This window comes from Carlito syrichta, unplaced genomic scaffold (genome assembly GCF_000164805.1).
Source record: "Carlito syrichta isolate Samal-C Ts95f unplaced genomic scaffold, Tarsius_syrichta-2.0.1 Scaffold153614, whole genome shotgun sequence".
Taxonomy (NCBI): Eukaryota; Metazoa; Chordata; class Mammalia; order Primates; family Tarsiidae; genus Carlito; species Carlito syrichta.
In genome coordinates, this window is record NW_007097710.1 from 119,042 (window position 1) to 136,048 (window position 17,007).

At 40.6% G+C, this 17,007-nt stretch overlaps 1 protein-coding gene across 1 annotated transcript in view; it reads left to right on the forward strand.

Annotated features, from left to right (window-relative positions):
• Window positions 1-448: 448 nt before the first annotated feature.
• The window catches only part of LOC103252107 (delta and Notch-like epidermal growth factor-related receptor), a gene marked incomplete at its 3' end in the record, with an annotated part of 77,663 nt that continues 61,104 nt past the window's right edge, over window positions 449-17,007 (forward strand). The window contains exons 1-4 of the mRNA XM_021708944.1: window positions 449-571; window positions 3,176-3,490; window positions 5,734-5,828; window positions 8,047-8,213. Of these exons, the coding sequence (XP_021564619.1) occupies window positions 449-571; window positions 3,176-3,490; window positions 5,734-5,828; window positions 8,047-8,213 (700 nt within the window). The remainder of the gene's footprint in view (window positions 572-3,175; window positions 3,491-5,733; window positions 5,829-8,046; window positions 8,214-17,007) is intronic.

Below are 17,007 nucleotides of genomic sequence, written 5' to 3' on the forward strand. Positions count from 1 at the left end.
TATTCTAAAAAAGCATTTGGGGTGGTATTCACATTTATCCCCTACTTATTATCCCCTACTTATTTTCTGTTGCTTACAAAAATATAGCTCCTACCTTTTGCCTTCTCCACAGTTCTGCTTTTTTGGCATGATAACAGCGTGACATCAAATGGTGGAGCTGTGTTGTGGAAAGAACTCCTGGCTAGAAGTCAGAAGATATGGCTTCCTTTTGCAGTGGCTGTGAGGGGTCATTCAACTCCTCTGCCCTTCCATTTTCCTGCAGTGATACAAGTTCAGAAAAAAATCCTTCTCCATTTCAGGGTTATTGGGAGAACAAACGAGCTACTAAATGACAATGTTCTTTGAAAACTCTAAATGGCCATCTCAGGGGGAGCAGTAGGTATCGTGCCTGGTAGCCTTTACTGTGGGAAGGGTGGGTACCTGTGCCTGGACTGATTTCTCTGGAAGAATGTTGGTATATGCTGTGCCTGGCATCTCTTTTGAGAAGGCTCTTGCCTCTCTGAGGACCTGCAGTTGCCAGCATGGGCTCTGCAATGGAGCGGAAGCTGTGGGGCTTCTCTGGCCACCAGATGTGTGGTCCCTGCCTTAGTAACACCATTCTCTGAGCTACACAATGAAGGTTTGGATTTTCAGAATTAATTTTTGTGTTGATTCCTTGTGATTTAAAGGTATTTCTGCTTTTTTTTTTTTTAAGTTGGAGTCTCACTCTGTCACCCAGACTGGAGTGCAGTGGCCGCTCCCAGCCACCGCAGCCTCAACCTGCTGGGCTCCGGCGATCCTTCCGCCTCAGCCTTCCAAGTAGCTGGAACCACAGGCATGCGCTACCATGCCCGGCTGATTTTTTTTTGATTTATTATAGAGATGAGGTCTCACTGCCCAGGTGGGTCTCGAACCCACGGGCTCAGGCAATCCGCTCACCTCAGCCTCCCAAAGGCGCGGGATTACAGGCTGAGCCACCGAGCCGGGCTGTTATTTCTGCTTTTTTAATGCACATATTAAAATTCTTATTTGGGACCAGGACAACCTGAGATGTTTTGAAAAGTGATTTCAGAAACATGGCTTAAAATGTCCCCTTTGTTCTAGTGAATTACATTCTTTCTTCTTGTCAAATAATTCTTGAGGTGATACCCATTTCACAAGACCTTCCTAAAAAATAGAGTCTGTCATACTTATGATCTGTCACAGAAACAAAGAATTGAATACCACATGTTCTCACTCATAAGTGAGTCCTGAACATTTATCATAATGCTATAAGAGAGGGATCAGCAGTAGTGGGACACTACCGGGGTGGGAGTGGGAGGCACATAATATCACTAAGGATTCCTGTTCCTAAACCAGGGGAGTAGGGACCAGTGGGAGGCCCACACTTCACCTGTACTTAGACCACTTATGTACCCAATTCTGATGTATACCCAACATCTTTAAAATAAAATAAATTTTTAAAAAGAAGTGTTGATCAATCTATTTGTCTTTATTTCTTCCAACCTTTTGTTTTGTTTTTTTTGAAAGCCCCATCATGTCCTCAACAGGCTGGGAATAGAGCAATGAACATGAAAGATAAAGTCCTTGCATTCACCGAGCTCACATTTTTGTGGGAAAGAGAAAAGAGGGATTAATTTAGCTTTCAGAGATTTCACCTCCAAGAAGGTGACACTTGAGTAGAGAACTGAATGAAAAGAGGCACACAAAGTCTGGGGGAAAAGCATTCTAGGCAGCGGGCCCAGCAGATGCAAAGACCCTGAGGTGGTAATGAACTAGATATAGTCCAGAGACAGAAAGAAGGTGAGGAAGGAAAAATGCAAGGGAGGATAAAGATTTGTGAAGGGTGAGGAAAGGGCTTGATCAGGGAAGTCTTTGCTGAGGAAGGTGCTTAGATTTTACTTTAAATTGATAGATTGTAAATACTTTAAATTATTGACAGTTTAAATATTCTCATAGTACTAATCCATTGACGCTTATCTGAGATTCTGTGAAGCAAATTGCCAAATGATAGCATAGAATTAATGTGGTATTTTTGGAGCTTCATTTGATTCAATCCCAAATCCCTTAATATTCCTTAAGGAGTTTGTTGAAAGTTGTTTGATGAGGATAATTAGCAGATTGAGTAGCCGTTTTAGCATACAGAATTCTATCCATGTGCGTTTAAGTGTGTGAATTCATTTCAATAAGAGACTTGGGAATCCCATTTCTCCATCGTCTATTCCGTACTGAATTCTGGTTTGCAGTTAGCCTGGAGAAGCCAGGAGTATTTCAGAAAGAGACCCAATTGTGTTTTATCATAGAAACAAATTGTAACTGAATAAGTGTTGAGAACATACCTGAATTCTTATGCTGTCTCGAGAGGAGCAGGCCATCTCTTCACATTGTTTTATAGTGTCTTCAACTACCAGCAAACAGCCATTCAGAGGCCAACAGTGAAGGACTAAGATAAACACTTTTTTCAAATCATGAACACAATTTAAAGACGTATAACCGAATTTTTATCTTCCATATCCAGTGGGGTCACATTTCTCTCTAATCACTTCAAAATAATGGGCTAAAAATTTTTATAAAACTCTGCTTAATTTAATCTCCCACTACACTCTCTTCTGACTCACAATTATCATGCAAGCTGGTTATTTTGGAAGTCTTTCATTAAATAGTGCAGCATCTCCTTAAAAAGTATTGTTGGTCAGGTAGGAAATTGAGCATAGGTAACTACATCTGTAAGGCAGATAAACTGAACAGTCATTTCTCATGAGGAAACTTTGCAGAGGTCCAGGATGTGAAAAGGAGATTCCAATTTAGATTCCTAATATCGTTTGTCCTGATCGACAGCTAAAAATGTCAAAGTTGGTATCTTCCTAAATGAGCCTCAGTTTTCACGATTGTTGCCTTCGAAAATTCCACTAAGTAATATATTCCTGAAATCCACATTAGTAAAGGTTTTGGGTTTCACAGAGGCTGCTCTCTCCTTTGTATTTCCTTGTTGGGTGCCTGTTATCTGTGGTCAGGCTAATGTTGGGATGACCTTGGGGAGCGTCCCACCGCAACAGCACGAGTAGTTAAGAACGTGTATTTCACAGGAACAGCATTTCCATTAGAGCAGTAGCTCTGAGACACAGAGTTAATTTCCCAGCTATGGCACCACTTTTCTTATGAGGGAATAATTGACCCATTTATGTTCTCATTTCAGCTTGTTGCGGATCCTTGCGCCAGCAACCCTTGTCACCATGGCAACTGTAGCAGCAGCAGCAGCAGCATCAGCAGCAGTGAAGGCTACCTCTGCATTTGCAATGATGGCTATGAAGGTCCCAACTGTGAACAGGCACTTCCCAGTCTCCCAGCCTCTGGCTGGACTGAGTCTATGGCACCTAGACAGCTTCAGCCTGTCCCCTCTACCCAGGAGCCTGACATAATCCTACCCCGCTCTCAGGCAACGGTGACACTGCCAACCTGGCAGCCAAAAACAGGGCAGAAAGTTGTGGAAATGAAATGGGATCAAGTGGAGGTGAGAATGTTGTATTCCATATATTTTTTTCAAAAGAAACCAGAAGCATTAAAATAATTCCAGTGGTTCTAATATCAGCAATTAAAAATGGAAGACTTTTAAGTCACTCATTGAGCAAAACGATGTGCTTAACCTTATTCCCGTCTTGCACTTGTGTGTTTGAAGGTTTTGTTGAGCAAAAAATGATATGCATTTCTGTAAGATAATCTCAGATTTGAGAGTAGATAGTTCAATGCAGCGTCATTGAGTAAAACTATATGTTATATATATAGAATTATAGGACCCCTCATTATTAATCTAATTTTTCCTTCCTGGAGCATGTCGTAATCCATTCAGGCTGCTGTAACAAAAATGCCATGGGTGGTTTATAAACAACAAACATGTGAGGGTACATTTGAGATAGAAACTTCCAAATTTTATTTATTTTGTCAGTAGCAAATTTTATTTGCTGAGACTTCTCCCATCTGAGTTTGGCTGTTTTGTCTACAAGCTGTTCAAGGAAAAAAAAAGATTTTTTTTTTTAGCAGACATCTAATAGTTGACATAAAATATAAACTTACTAGCTAGAGGAGTTGGGAAACAAATCCAAATCATGAATTTGAGGTGACATTGATAGAGTATAATTTCATTCCATATCTTATACTTTATATATATATGACATTCATATAAAGCTGTGGTGACATTATTACAAATTGCATAGTGTAAATGAAAAAGCACATAGATCTTTGGATTAGAGTCAAGGAATGTGTCTAGAAATTTCCCTTATTGTTATAAAAGAGGAAGGCAGTATTTCTCCTTTTATTTTCTTGGGTAATTCTAACCACTTGACCCACTTTTTTACATCGCCACAAAGTTTATGAAGGCCATGTTCAGACTGCAGAGCAATGTTTTTAGCCTACCTAAAAAACTGCGAGCTTGTTCTGATTTCAGACTTTTAATAAATGCTTTGAAGTTACGATTTTAATACCTCTTTGCTGGATGACTCAGTTCTTGAATGTGAACTAGATTTGGTTTCAAATTTATCAAGGAAGTGGCTTTTAAAGAAAATTTGTCCCTAACCAGTCATTTCAATCTATTTATTTAAAATCATGCTATTTTACAGTTGATAAATATAGAAAATAAATGTCTCACCTTCCTGTCATGTGTTATTTCTTAGGCAGTTCAAGGAGCAGGTTCAAAGTGCCAGAGAGAGGCTTGTGAATATGTTTGGGCTTTTCCTTCTTGTAAAGTAACAATGATGCCTTAAGAACATAAAGTTATTTGGAGCTTTAGAGGACTAAAATTTATTGTAACAGCCCTCTGTTACACATATTTAACAAGTTAGACTCAACGTCTTTGAATATCAATGATGGGCTTAATGCCCAGCATTTGACGATAGGGCATTCTGGAGAATAAGTTCTAATTATTGGTTGTAGGGTAAAATTGATGAGAGTCTCTGTATTGTTCTCGGTTAATTCTGTAATGATGAATACCTTTAGTACCCCTCTGTTTTCACTGTCATGGATGAGGACAGTAATCATGGTGTGAGGAATAAATACATCAGTTGCTCAGAAGCACTTTACTGGACACAGCTCAAATGTCTGCAAGACACTTTTTGATGAGCACAGTTCTCCCTACCTCTAATTGAACTCTTTTTTTTTTTTTAATATACACATCAATATAATACTTTTGGGAACATAGTTTAAAAATAAAGGTATAGCCCATGAGGAAAAAGAAAGGCAGCGTCCCCTCTCCCAGCCTTAGCATGTACCCCTGGGACCCATCAGCACAGAGGAGGGTTGCTCAGATGAAATGCTTCTCTTTACAACTTTGAAGCCTGGCTTGCCTGGTCATCAAGGCTTTTACCTGCTGTTTGTAAGCTGTTCCTTAAAGACTAGCTTCTTGTTCTTTAAGCATTCAGTCCCTGGTTACTGCCAGGCTGAGCATGCAGCAGGAGCCAATGACTGCTTGTTAAATGAAAGAGAGCAGGGAGTGAAATCCTGCTTCATTTCTTATAATATCCTATTGATCAGTTTCAACAATCCCAGGAATTTATAGACTGCGGTGAGAAAGCCTTTAGGTTTCAGACAATCAAATGGCAAGTCTTTCATTTTTCTTTGATTTCTTAAGGTTTTACTTGTCTCCTCTGTATCCCCACCCCAGCATCATTGAAAGGTACACAGAAAATGCAGCTCATGGGATTTTGCTTTATAGTATTGTGTTATACTGTGATCAACCCCAATAGCATGTTTTCTTCCCCCAAGGTGATCCCCGATATTGCCTGTGGGAATGCCAGTTCTAACAGCTCTGCAGGTGGCCGCCTGGTATCCTTTGAAGTGCCACAGAACACCTCAGTAAAGTAAGAAAATTCTTAGTTAAAAACTGTCAGATTGATATTATGTTCCATATACTGAATTGTGTCCATCCATGTAACTGATGTGTCACTGCCCAGGCCAGTAAGAAATGTGGGTGGATTCTAGTGTAGATATGGCCCGTGCCACTCAAAAACTAGAGAAAGCTATTTCAGAGGAGGAGATGGAGAGTACAGTTAGGGCCCAGTAAGGAGGAAGATGTGGAATTGGGAAATTGAATTGGGTGAGCCTGGTGTGAAGTGAAAAACCCTGAGGCCTTTGACATGATCTGAGCCGGATGCTCCATCTCCCAAATGCTTTTGCTTTCCAAATTATTGGCCTCTTGAGATTTTAACAGACCATTGGTTAAATTCAGATGCATAATTTGCCCTACATTTAAAACCCACACATTACAATTTTTTGTCTAAAGGCAAGCATCTGAGAAGTGCTTTGTTTTACATTTAAGCTTTTTTAAATTACAGATTGCCCATTGTCACTGGTGAGGATGGGAACCGTTTCAGGAAGCTCAGAGAAACCAGCAGCTGTCCAGGAGTGCATAGCTGGGACCTGGGGGTGGGGCCAGCATTAAAGTGTCCCTGACTGACTGACAACCCCCTACTGCCCATCCTCTGTTGTCATTAACTGCCACCCTCCCCATTCTCCCCATGAACCTAGTGGGAGTTTGCTGTTTAGTCTTTGAGATTTTTGAAGACTGAGGCAATGAGGCCTGGCTGACCATTTCAATGCATTGGCTCCCTTTTAAGGGACCCATGGGCACTATAGACCTCTTCCTTGTATACAGGGTCATCCCCCCACCCATTAGCTTTCTAAACAGTGGAGTCCCTGAAAATGTTTAGAAGAGGGACTTTGTTACATTGTTCCTGCATCCCCCACCCCTAGCCTTGAACTCACTCTGGCCAGGATGAGCCAGGAAGGGCAGTGAACTCCTAAGGCACGCTGGAAATGTCCCCAGAGGGAGAATGGTGGAGTCTGAGGTAGCTTCAAGCTCTACCAGTAGGGGGACCCCGGTCCTAAGTGTTTCATTGCTCATGATACAGATGAAACCCCCACAGTCCAGAGCTGGGTTTAAGGAAGTACAGAGCAGGAGCTCTAGTTTACTTTTTATGAAACCATCTCTCAGCGTTTTTCTGTCTAGATCATTTTATCTTAGCTTTATAAGCCTTTCTGAAGGTTCTGGCCTTTTATCCCCATAAATGCTTTTAGTTTTTCCTCTCAACAAATCTGACATTCTCTGAGACTCTCTTAGGGCTGCAGAACTGAACAGAAATAGCAGAGTCTTACCCAGGCTGACTGAGATGGGAGTGCCGAATGGTCTCTGAGTACCAAATACACTTGTGGGGATTACTAACGCCTTAAACTTTCATTTATTCATACATTTAGTCACTTATCAAATTTTATTGAGCACCCTATTACAAGCCAAAAGCTCTGTACTGTGGGAGAGGCTCTGTGCATAGAGTATAATCTTATCTTCTCCAGGAACACAGTGGAGCACGCTCAGCTGCTGGGGTGGTGGGAAGAAGGTTAGGGGTCTCTGGGAAGAGGTACTGCACGGACTAGGGACATGTTTCCCAGGTGGTGAAGGAGGATACAAAGGAGGCTGGCAGCTGGGAAAGAACTGGGTTGGGAGCTGGAAAAGAACCAGTAGCTCCTAGTTGATGGAACTCTGGGCTGCGAGGATGGAGGAGTTGAGGCTGAGAGGGATGCTGGGGCCGGGGTGGACTGCTTTCTATGGTGTCTCCATGGCATTTATACTGAATGTAAGCTGGAGGCCTGAAGCATGGCAGGTGGGGTTGGGGAAAGACACACTTTTGTGTATTTTGGCAGCATAATTTAGGTGTCCGTATTGGGTTGTAGTACACATTTATAATAAATTTAAGCAAGACTCTTCATACTGTGTATATATGGAAGGATTTGTCTGTAAAAGAACCCAATGTACTATTTTATTATTCATTAAAATTGTTATCCAAAGGTGAGTTATCAATGGATCATTTTGCAGTCTATTTTAAGTGGGAAATAGACCTTTCTAGCAAATATGGGGAGCCTTGAGTATACACTTGTGCAGTTAAGGTGGACACCTATATATAAGATCATGCCATCAATTTCCTGATGCCTTTGTGGATGTACATGTCGTCTTTATTTTAATTTGATGGACTGGTTATAAAATGAATTTTTCTGAAAGGGATTTTATGTGGTTTCTGTTTTCAGGATTCGGCAAGATGCCACTAATTCCCTGATTTTGCTGTGGAAGGTCACGACCACAGGATTCCAACAGTGCTCCCTCATAGATGGACGAAGTGTGACCCCCCTCCAGGCTCCAGGGGGCCTTGTTCTTTTGGAAGAGATACTCACTTTGGGGAATAATCACTTTATTGGTGAGTTACCAAAATCTTTTATTCAACATCACATCTGATTCAGCCCAACTTTAGTTTGGTGTTTAGAGCTAGTAGATAGGGAATTTTGTTCAGATAATCTGGATTCTAGCCATCGGTACTCTTTCCTCCATTTTTGGTAAAGTTAAAGTTTTAGGACCCAAACTGGGTCGTAACATAATATTTCCAGTGTGACTCAAAGTGGCGAAAGCATGGGCTTTGGAATCTGGAGACTGTATTTCAGCCCTGGCCAAAGCACTATGGGTATGTGGTCTTTGGCGCTTAACATTCCGAATCTCAGTTTTCTTTTTGATTCTTTCGTCTGTTTTCTCTAGGAATTGTGGACAACTTGAAGTGTTGAATGTAGGTCTCTCAGAAAAGCCTTTGTTTCCATTTGATTTTGCCCTGACTTAGGGTTCTCAGGCACAGCACCCCCACAGTGAGTTGCCACTTCTGAGCCCCTGACTCAGAAGTAACTTGTGGGATTGCTCTTTGGGGTCCCTTACCCCCACCCTTCCTGCATGAGTCACTCTGTCGCCCAGGCTGGAGTGCAGTGGCATGCTCCCGGCCACTGCAGCCTCGACCTGCTGGGCACGGGTGATCCTTCAGCCTCAGCCTTCCAAGTAGCTGGAACTACAGGAGCGCACTACCATGCCCAGCTAATTTTTGATTTATTGTAGAGACGAAGTCTCACCATATTGCCCAGGCTGGTCTCAAACCTGTGGGCTCAGGCAATCCTCTTGCCTTGGCCTCCCAAAGTGCTGGGATTATAGGCTTGAGCCACCACACCTGGCCTGATGTTTTACTCTTTCTTGAACTTGCTTCTATAAATTTAACCTTCACTAGATGACCACATGTCCATTTAGCTGTTTTCAAATTCCTCTCCATTGGAGTAGAAATGGCCTTCAGAGAGCAAAACCCTCAATGTTCTCTCCCCCAGCTCTGCCTCCTGCTCCTCCTGAGGGCCACGCTTGGACAGTTTCCCCAAGGTTAGCACTCTGACCACGTCCTTCCAGTTGTCTTTGTTTCTCACCCAGCATATAGTACCTTTGGGATTGGAACTTGGAACTCTGGTCCCTTAGCGTGCTGATATAATCAGATACTTTATTAATAGAGCTCGTTCCATTTTGCAGCCTCAATTCAAAGACATAAGTTTAGAATCTACTCATCCCAGTCCAATGCACCCAAGCAGCTTCTTGCATCCTGTTGTTAAAACTTTCTCCTGTCGGCTCATATATTCCAACACTAGGACTATATCCTCACCAGGATATTGGGGTGGGCAGTGACAGCACCCGTCTCTCAGGGGGATTAGGTGGTTAAGTCAGATAATGAATGTGAGAGGATAAATTACAAATGTTGTGGATTATTCTAGGGTATCTCCCCCCCAAGATACACTGTTTTGCTAAAAAAAAAAAAAAAAGAGAGAAATATACATTTAGAATTATTCTAAAGTATGTTTGATGCAAATATCATAATGAAGACAAAGGGATAAAAAAATGCTGAGCTCTATGTAATTTGTATTGCATTTTGCATTTATATTTGATTAACCTTTGTCTTATGAGAAGCTCATTTTTCAGCTTAGGGGAGCAGGATTTTATTAGAGGGAGAAAAGATAAGGGGAACCTTCACTAAACCACCTGTGGAAGTCCTGTCCATTAGGGAATGGACACTGCTAGGAAATAGAGGGGAGCAAGCTTAACTTTAGACTGATGTCTGACCTCAAGATGGATACTAGATAATCAGAAATTGTGCGACAAAGTGCTGTCAAGAGTCGAATCTAAGTTTTACTCACCAATACATTCCAAGTAACTATTATTTACTTCCATATCTTGTGTAACAATTTATTTAAAAGGAAATAGTTTATTTTGATAGTTTTGCTCTTTTAAGTTTTTATCTTTAGCAGATTAACTGTTCTCATATGACATGAAGCTAATATTTCAAGAAAATGTATGAAATATCTCTACTCTTCAAAATTTCATTAATGTTACTGGAAGACACCTAATTGAAATACAGACAGTCCTCACTACAGTGTTCTGACTTAACAATTCCTTGACTCTTAGATGGCTAGAAAGTAATATGTGTTGAGTAGAAATTGTACTTTGAGGACCCATTTAAGCATTTTGGTTTTCACTTTCAGTACAGCATTCAATAAACTACATGAGCTATTCAACACTTGATTATAAAATAGACTTTGTATTGCATGATTTTGCCAGACTGTAGGCTAGTGTCAGTGTTCTGAGTGCTTCAAGTAGGCCAGGCTAAGCTAGGGTGTTTTGTTAGGTTAGGTGTATTAAATACAATTTTGACTTAATGATATTTTTAGTTTATGATGGGTAGGTTGGGATATAACCCCATCATAAACTGAGGAGTGTCTATATTAGCACATTTTATACTTTTGGTTGTGCATAACTATAACCTTAGACTGACATTGGGAGTTAGGATGAGGAGTAATAGAGAAGATGTTTTCCAGTATTCATATAAATTTATTCTCTTAAGGTAGAAGAAAGCTTATAAACTCATATATAATTTGAGCTCATTTTGCTAGCCAGAAATCTTATGAAAAATTATCTTTTATTGAAATGTATTATCCCTAGGGATTAATTTTTAAAATTTTAATTTAATATATTACTAACTAAATTAATGCTTTCCCAAAAGTTATACTTTAGTTTATGATGAGAAGGTAATGATTTTGAGTAATACCCTTTACTTCAATAAACCATTTGTTTCAATTTTGAAGATTTGTGTCTAAGTCTTTTATGTGGCTTTGTAATGGAGATCACGATCTGTCAGTGTGATTCTCTTTACAGGTAGCAGGCAGTCCTGTCCCAGGCTCCTTCTGAGGACAAATGGCCAGCTTCCTAACAGAGATAAATTGGCTACACCTACAGGCTGCCAGCTACTTCTTTCACAAAACCTTTTTATCTTAAAGAAACAAGATTTATCTTTTGTGATTGCTGCAGAAGCCTTATGCTTACTACATTGATATGTGTTCAGCACCTTTTTTTGTTTTATTTTAAAAAGAAGCTTATTAAAAGAATTCATTTTTACAATCTCATTTTACAATCTCAGTTCTCTAGACATAAATATGTTTTGGCTAAGAACCAAAAGACTCTTTTGAAGAGTACAACGGTGTTCATTTGACAGACAAAAAAGTTGATGCCAGTGTGGATGGAAGGAAACTTCCATGGCCAATGGAGAGTCAAACTCCAGAACTATGTTACTTTGTTTCAGTCCTTATTGCTTGTTTTTTCAGAAAGAAACTTGAGTGGTTTTTGGGAATTGGCAGTCTCCTATCTCCCCATCACTCTCAATAGATTCCACATACATAGCTGATAACAAAAGCTAGTTTAGTGTTTCTATGCAACAGAGCAAAGGAGTTCCTTCTGTGTCTTTGGGAGACACACTTGGTTGCTGCACCAGATTTGTACAAAAACTCTTTTTTAAAAAGTTTATTGCTGAGAGTCTAATGCTCTACACATTTTGGATGAAGATAATGTACTTATGTTTACCCTATTTCAGTGCTACTACATTTAGGTTTTTTCCCCCACAGTTTTCTTTTATTACTATCACCTTATAAATATTAGTACTGTTTCATAGAAATGAAGATGGTAAAACTTTTTACGAAGTGTGTCGCTCTTCCCTCTGTGCCTCAACCTCTTTCCTGCTGTGTTGCCACCAAATTTCAACTCTTCTGTCCTGTCTTTAATTATCCCTTCTGTTTTCCCTAAATATGCTATTTTCAAGTATGTTATTTGCTTTATGCAACATTTTGAGGGTAGATAACTAAATTAACCTTTGTTTAGTATTATCTGCTCCACGGCGGAGCATCAGAGGTGCTCATTCGCTCCCTAAATGAGTCATTTGCTGGAGAGCTTAGTATTTCAAAGAGCAAAGGTTATTGCTCCAGTCACATTTCTAGAATACACAGTTGTGGCTTGCCTGTCTTAAGTATGTTTTTGTTTGTTTGTTTTTCTTTTTACTTGCTCTTCCTTGGAGACATCGATGTGATGGCCCATCTCAGGGGTAAGGAGCCAAACCAGCCTCTGGGATGCGGCCTCTGTGTTAGAGAGCTGTTGAAGGTGACAGCCCCGTTGGAGGTGACAGCCCCGTTGGACCCCCTGTTGAGACTTCTCCTCTTGCCTCCTGCCCTGAGGCATGGTGTTCCTGACTTCTACAGGTGGAGCTCTGCCCTGCCAGCTTACTGCCAGTGCTGATCCCACCCAGAACACACCCTTTCCCCATCCCCATTCTCTCTGTTCCTCAGACCTCTGAACTCTGTTCATCTTCAAAATCTCATTTAAACCCTCCTCTTTTGAAGTGGTTTATGAGGAAAATGGCTAAGTAAAGATTGAACTCTATGTGGATTCTCAGACCTCCTTTAACTCATAAATTCTTACAAACAGACAGATACCCTGGAATATTCTCACAAGTTCTCTGTTTGCTAGGAAAACTCAGGTAAGACATGTCTGCTCTCTCCATACTTCCTGCCTGCCTACTTGCTCAGAGAAACCCTGATTTTCCCTGCATGCTTTTCTCTCTTATGGTTCATACTTATTGTCTCCATCTGGTATTTTATCCGTTCCCTGTCCTTTGAAGTTATTTTCATTTTGATCCAGTTCGTTCCTCTTTCCACTCTTTCTTTATAGTTGATGTGTCTAGATTTTTATATTTGTCTTTTCCTATTCTTCCATTCTATTCTCCTGTCTATAACCTAGTATTTTTTCTATCACTTTTATTAGGTACACATTTGGACCATCCTTCCTCACAGTTTCAGTAAATTTTTTATGTCTAATTTATATCACAGAAATAAGTGCATGTTAATGCCTCATCCAGGCCGGTGATATTTCATGTATACCTCTTCAAACATTTCTCTTATATCTTTAGATCCACTTTAACTTCATGAGAGGGTTTATGGTGTGACTCATGGTCCATAAGAATGTTCAGAATTATAGCCATTAAATTAACTACAGAACCCTGGAAATCAACAATTTTCAGGTCTTTGTAACTGATATCTTAACTGGATTAGAAGAGTTCCCTGTTGGCCCTGACTCCTTTGAGTCTCCTGGGAGCTGTAGAGAGGTGCTTTAAGTTGCCTTGATTTAAAATTTCCAATTTGAAAATCTTGTTTTGTAGCAGTACATTCACTTTGATTTTTCTTTTGAGAAATAAAACAGGAATAATGAGACACTTTAGCAGATACCAGGAGGATTAAGACTTTTACTAAGGAAATAAGACTGTCCCGGTACAATGGCCCTTCACAGTCCCTGGAGTTTAATTCTTTATGGACTTACTTGATGCATTTGTCCTGACTAGCGTAGTGATGCTTCCTTAAAGATAAAACCTTTTGTAGCCTACCAATTTATTCTATTTTTTAAAAACTGGATTTCTCAATACCCATCCAACTGATGCTGTTATTCTTAGGCAAAAGTTTCTAATTTGGACTCAATTGGCCCCTGGTTTTGGGGTAGTCATGGAGGTTAAAGATCTACTTCATGGTGGGCAAAGGACATGGATGGACACTTCTCAAAAGGAAACATACAAGTGGTCAAGAAACATGTGAAACAATACTCAACATCACTAATCATCAGAGAAATACAAATTAAAACCACAATGAGATATTACCTCACACCAGTCAGAATGGCCATTATTAGAAAGTCAAAGAACAACAGATGCTGGTGTAGTTGAAGAGAAAAGAAAACACTCATTCACTGCTGGGGAGATTGTAAACTAGGTTAACCTCTACCTCTGTGGAGATTTCTCAAAGAACTAAAAATTGAATTACCATTTGAGCTGGCAATTCCACTACTAGGAAGCTACCCAAAGGAAAATAAATTAATATATAAAAAAGTTTCTTGTACTCATATGTTCATTGCAGCAGTGTTCACAATAGCAAAATCATGGAACCAACCTAAGTGCCCAACAACAATTGATTGGGTGAAGAAAATGTGCTATATATACACTATGGAATACCATGCTGCCAAAAAAAGAATGAAATCATGTCCTTTACAGCAACATAGAAGGAGCTGGAGATCATTATCCTAAATGAATTGATTCAGAAACAGAAAACCAAATCCTGCATGTTCTTACTCATATGTGGGTGCTAAATGGTCACAAAGATGGTAATAATAGACACTGGGGACAATAAACTACCTATGGGTCACAGTGTTTACCAGCTGTAGAGTGAGCCACCTGAGACCCGATCCCCACCATTACAAAATATGTCCATGTAACGAACATGCATGTGTATCCCCCAATCTAAAATAAAATATTAAAGATGACTGATTAAAAAAAAAAAAAAGAACTACTTCACGAACCTCATGTATCTTCTGAAAATGCACTATAGACTTTTGTGCATTTGTGCATCCTTCTCAGGAGAGAGTCAAAACTTCATTGGATTCTTAAAGGAATCTGAGCCTGTCAAAGTTGTAGAACCACCATTTTAAGCTATGTGTGTGATCATGTAAGAATATGTATCTTTTTCAACATTCTCTGCTCAGCCAATGACATTTTCCCTTGACAGATTTACCTGCTTCCTAAGTCTCCATAGTGAGGAGCTCAACCTAGTTTTATTTATTTCTATTTGCAGGCAGCAGGGCTGTAGAATATATTCAGTTCTGTATAAGTTTAGAAAATATGCACTGAGTGTTTCTTATTTTCTGAGCACTGTGCTAGGATAGTCTGGAGACACAAAGATGATTTAGGTGTGGTCTCTGAGTGAATGGGGCAACAAAAACTTAGAGAAGTACCATAGACAGGGTTGTGCAAAAGTGGCTGTAGGATTCAGAGGAAGGAGCAGCCTACTCTGCCCGAGGGAGTTAGGGCAGGCGCAGTATTCTCCTTAGGTGAGCAAAGGGAGCGTAAGGCATTTGGATGGCATAGGAGTCTGTGCTATTAAGATCATTTAGCAATAGTGCTAGACATTGGCCTTTACAACTGGAAACAGAGTTTAATTCAACAAGCATATGACCGAACCTTTGAAAATTCTAACCACTCTCCAACTGCCTCTCATCTTGGATTTGAGCAAATATATCTATAAAGTTAGGTGCTTAAGGAGTAGATTATATTTTGAGTTCTCTGTTTATCCCTCCAAAGGAAAAGGAAAAGAAGGGTACTTCCAATCTTTGGTGTGTATTTTCAGGTAGTCCTTTGGAATCCCTTAAAAAAGTTCTGCTTTCTTATTCCTGAACTCTATCTCTTCCTTCCCTTCTGGGTAAATTTTTCCTATAAACTTTGTCCTTTTTTTTTTTTTTTTTTGAGTTGGAGTCTCACTCTGTCACCCAGGTTGGAGTGCACTGGCATGCTCATGGCCACCCCAGTGCCGATCCTTCCACCTCAGCCTTCCAAGTAGCCAGAACTACAAGTATGCACTACCACACCTGGCTAATTTTTGATTTACTGTAGAGATGAGGTCTAGCCAAGTTGTCCAGGTTGTTCTCAAACCCATGGGCTCAGGCAGTGTCCTCACCTCAGCCTCCCAAATTGCTGGAATTACAGACTTGAGTCACTGAACTTTGTCCTCTAAAATGAAAGTTTCAAAAGTCATTTTGCTGGAGTTGGGTTATCTCATTCTGTAAACTGATGGACAGAAGTTGGGAGAAATTGCTCTGGAAAGGCAGCTTACACCACTGAGACTATACTACTTGGATTAAGGCGGCTTGTAGTATTGAAAGGGGAAAAAGTTCCAGGAGACAAGTAGAGGTAAGAGATGTTGCTAACATCTCAGTTTGGCTGGAGAACTCCCTGAAGCCAGGTATAGTGGCCAGTGCTAATTTTTTGTGTATGTCTATTTTGGCAATTTAGGTACCCGAGCTCTAACATGGGTACTTCTTTATCTTAGCCTTTCTTTTATTTTTTGAGTTGGAGTCTCACTGTCACTCAGGCTGGAGTGAAGTGGCATGCTTGCAGCTCACCACAGCCTCAACTTTGTGGGCTCAGGCAATCCTTCCATCTTAGCCTTCCAAGTAGCTGGGACTATCAGTGTGTGTTACCATGCCTGCATAGTTTTTTTGATATTTTGTAGAGATGTGGTCTCACTATAACACGTATGCTGGTCTTGAACTCCGGATCCTCCCCTCCCCCGGGCCTCCCAAAGTGCCAGAATTACAGGCATGAACCACTGTGCCTGGCCTTTAGCCATTTCTTGATTAATTATTTTGTTTCTTGCTCAAGAGTTAAAAGGAACCTGGAGATAATTAGGCCAAACCTGCTCTGCTTTTCCATTTTGTTACCAGCTGGATTAAAGCGCCTGTGGTGGCTTTCTGGCCATGAGTACCTTGTGGAGCAGTCATGATCTGGCTCCCTGTGGAAGACCCAGAGTGGCAGGAAAGGGTTGGAAGGGCACAGGGGCTGACGGTAGACCAGGACACGCCAGAAGAAAGAATGCCCATATGGAGTGAAAGATGCTTAGCATGTATTTTCCTCTTGCCAGAAAAGCCCACTGGGAGATGCTGAACCAAATTGATAATTCACTTCTTGCCAGCTGTGAGGACCTTATGGCCTGCTTATCTTTTCTATATACTCTTACTTTAGGTGATATTTTTCCTGCCTCTGATGTCCTCTTAAACTTGCATTTCAGTATTTAATGGTATTTTCTGTGAGCCTCTCAGATCTTATAGAATAAGGAAAGCCGGGCTCGGTGGCTCAGCCTGTATTCCTGTGCCTTTGGGAGGCTGAGGTGAGTGGATTGCCTGAGCCCGCGGCTTTGAGACCCGTCTGGGCAGCGAGACCTCATCTCTACAATTAAAAAAAAAAAAAATCAGCCGGGTGTGGTAGCACATGCCTGTAATTCCGGCTACTT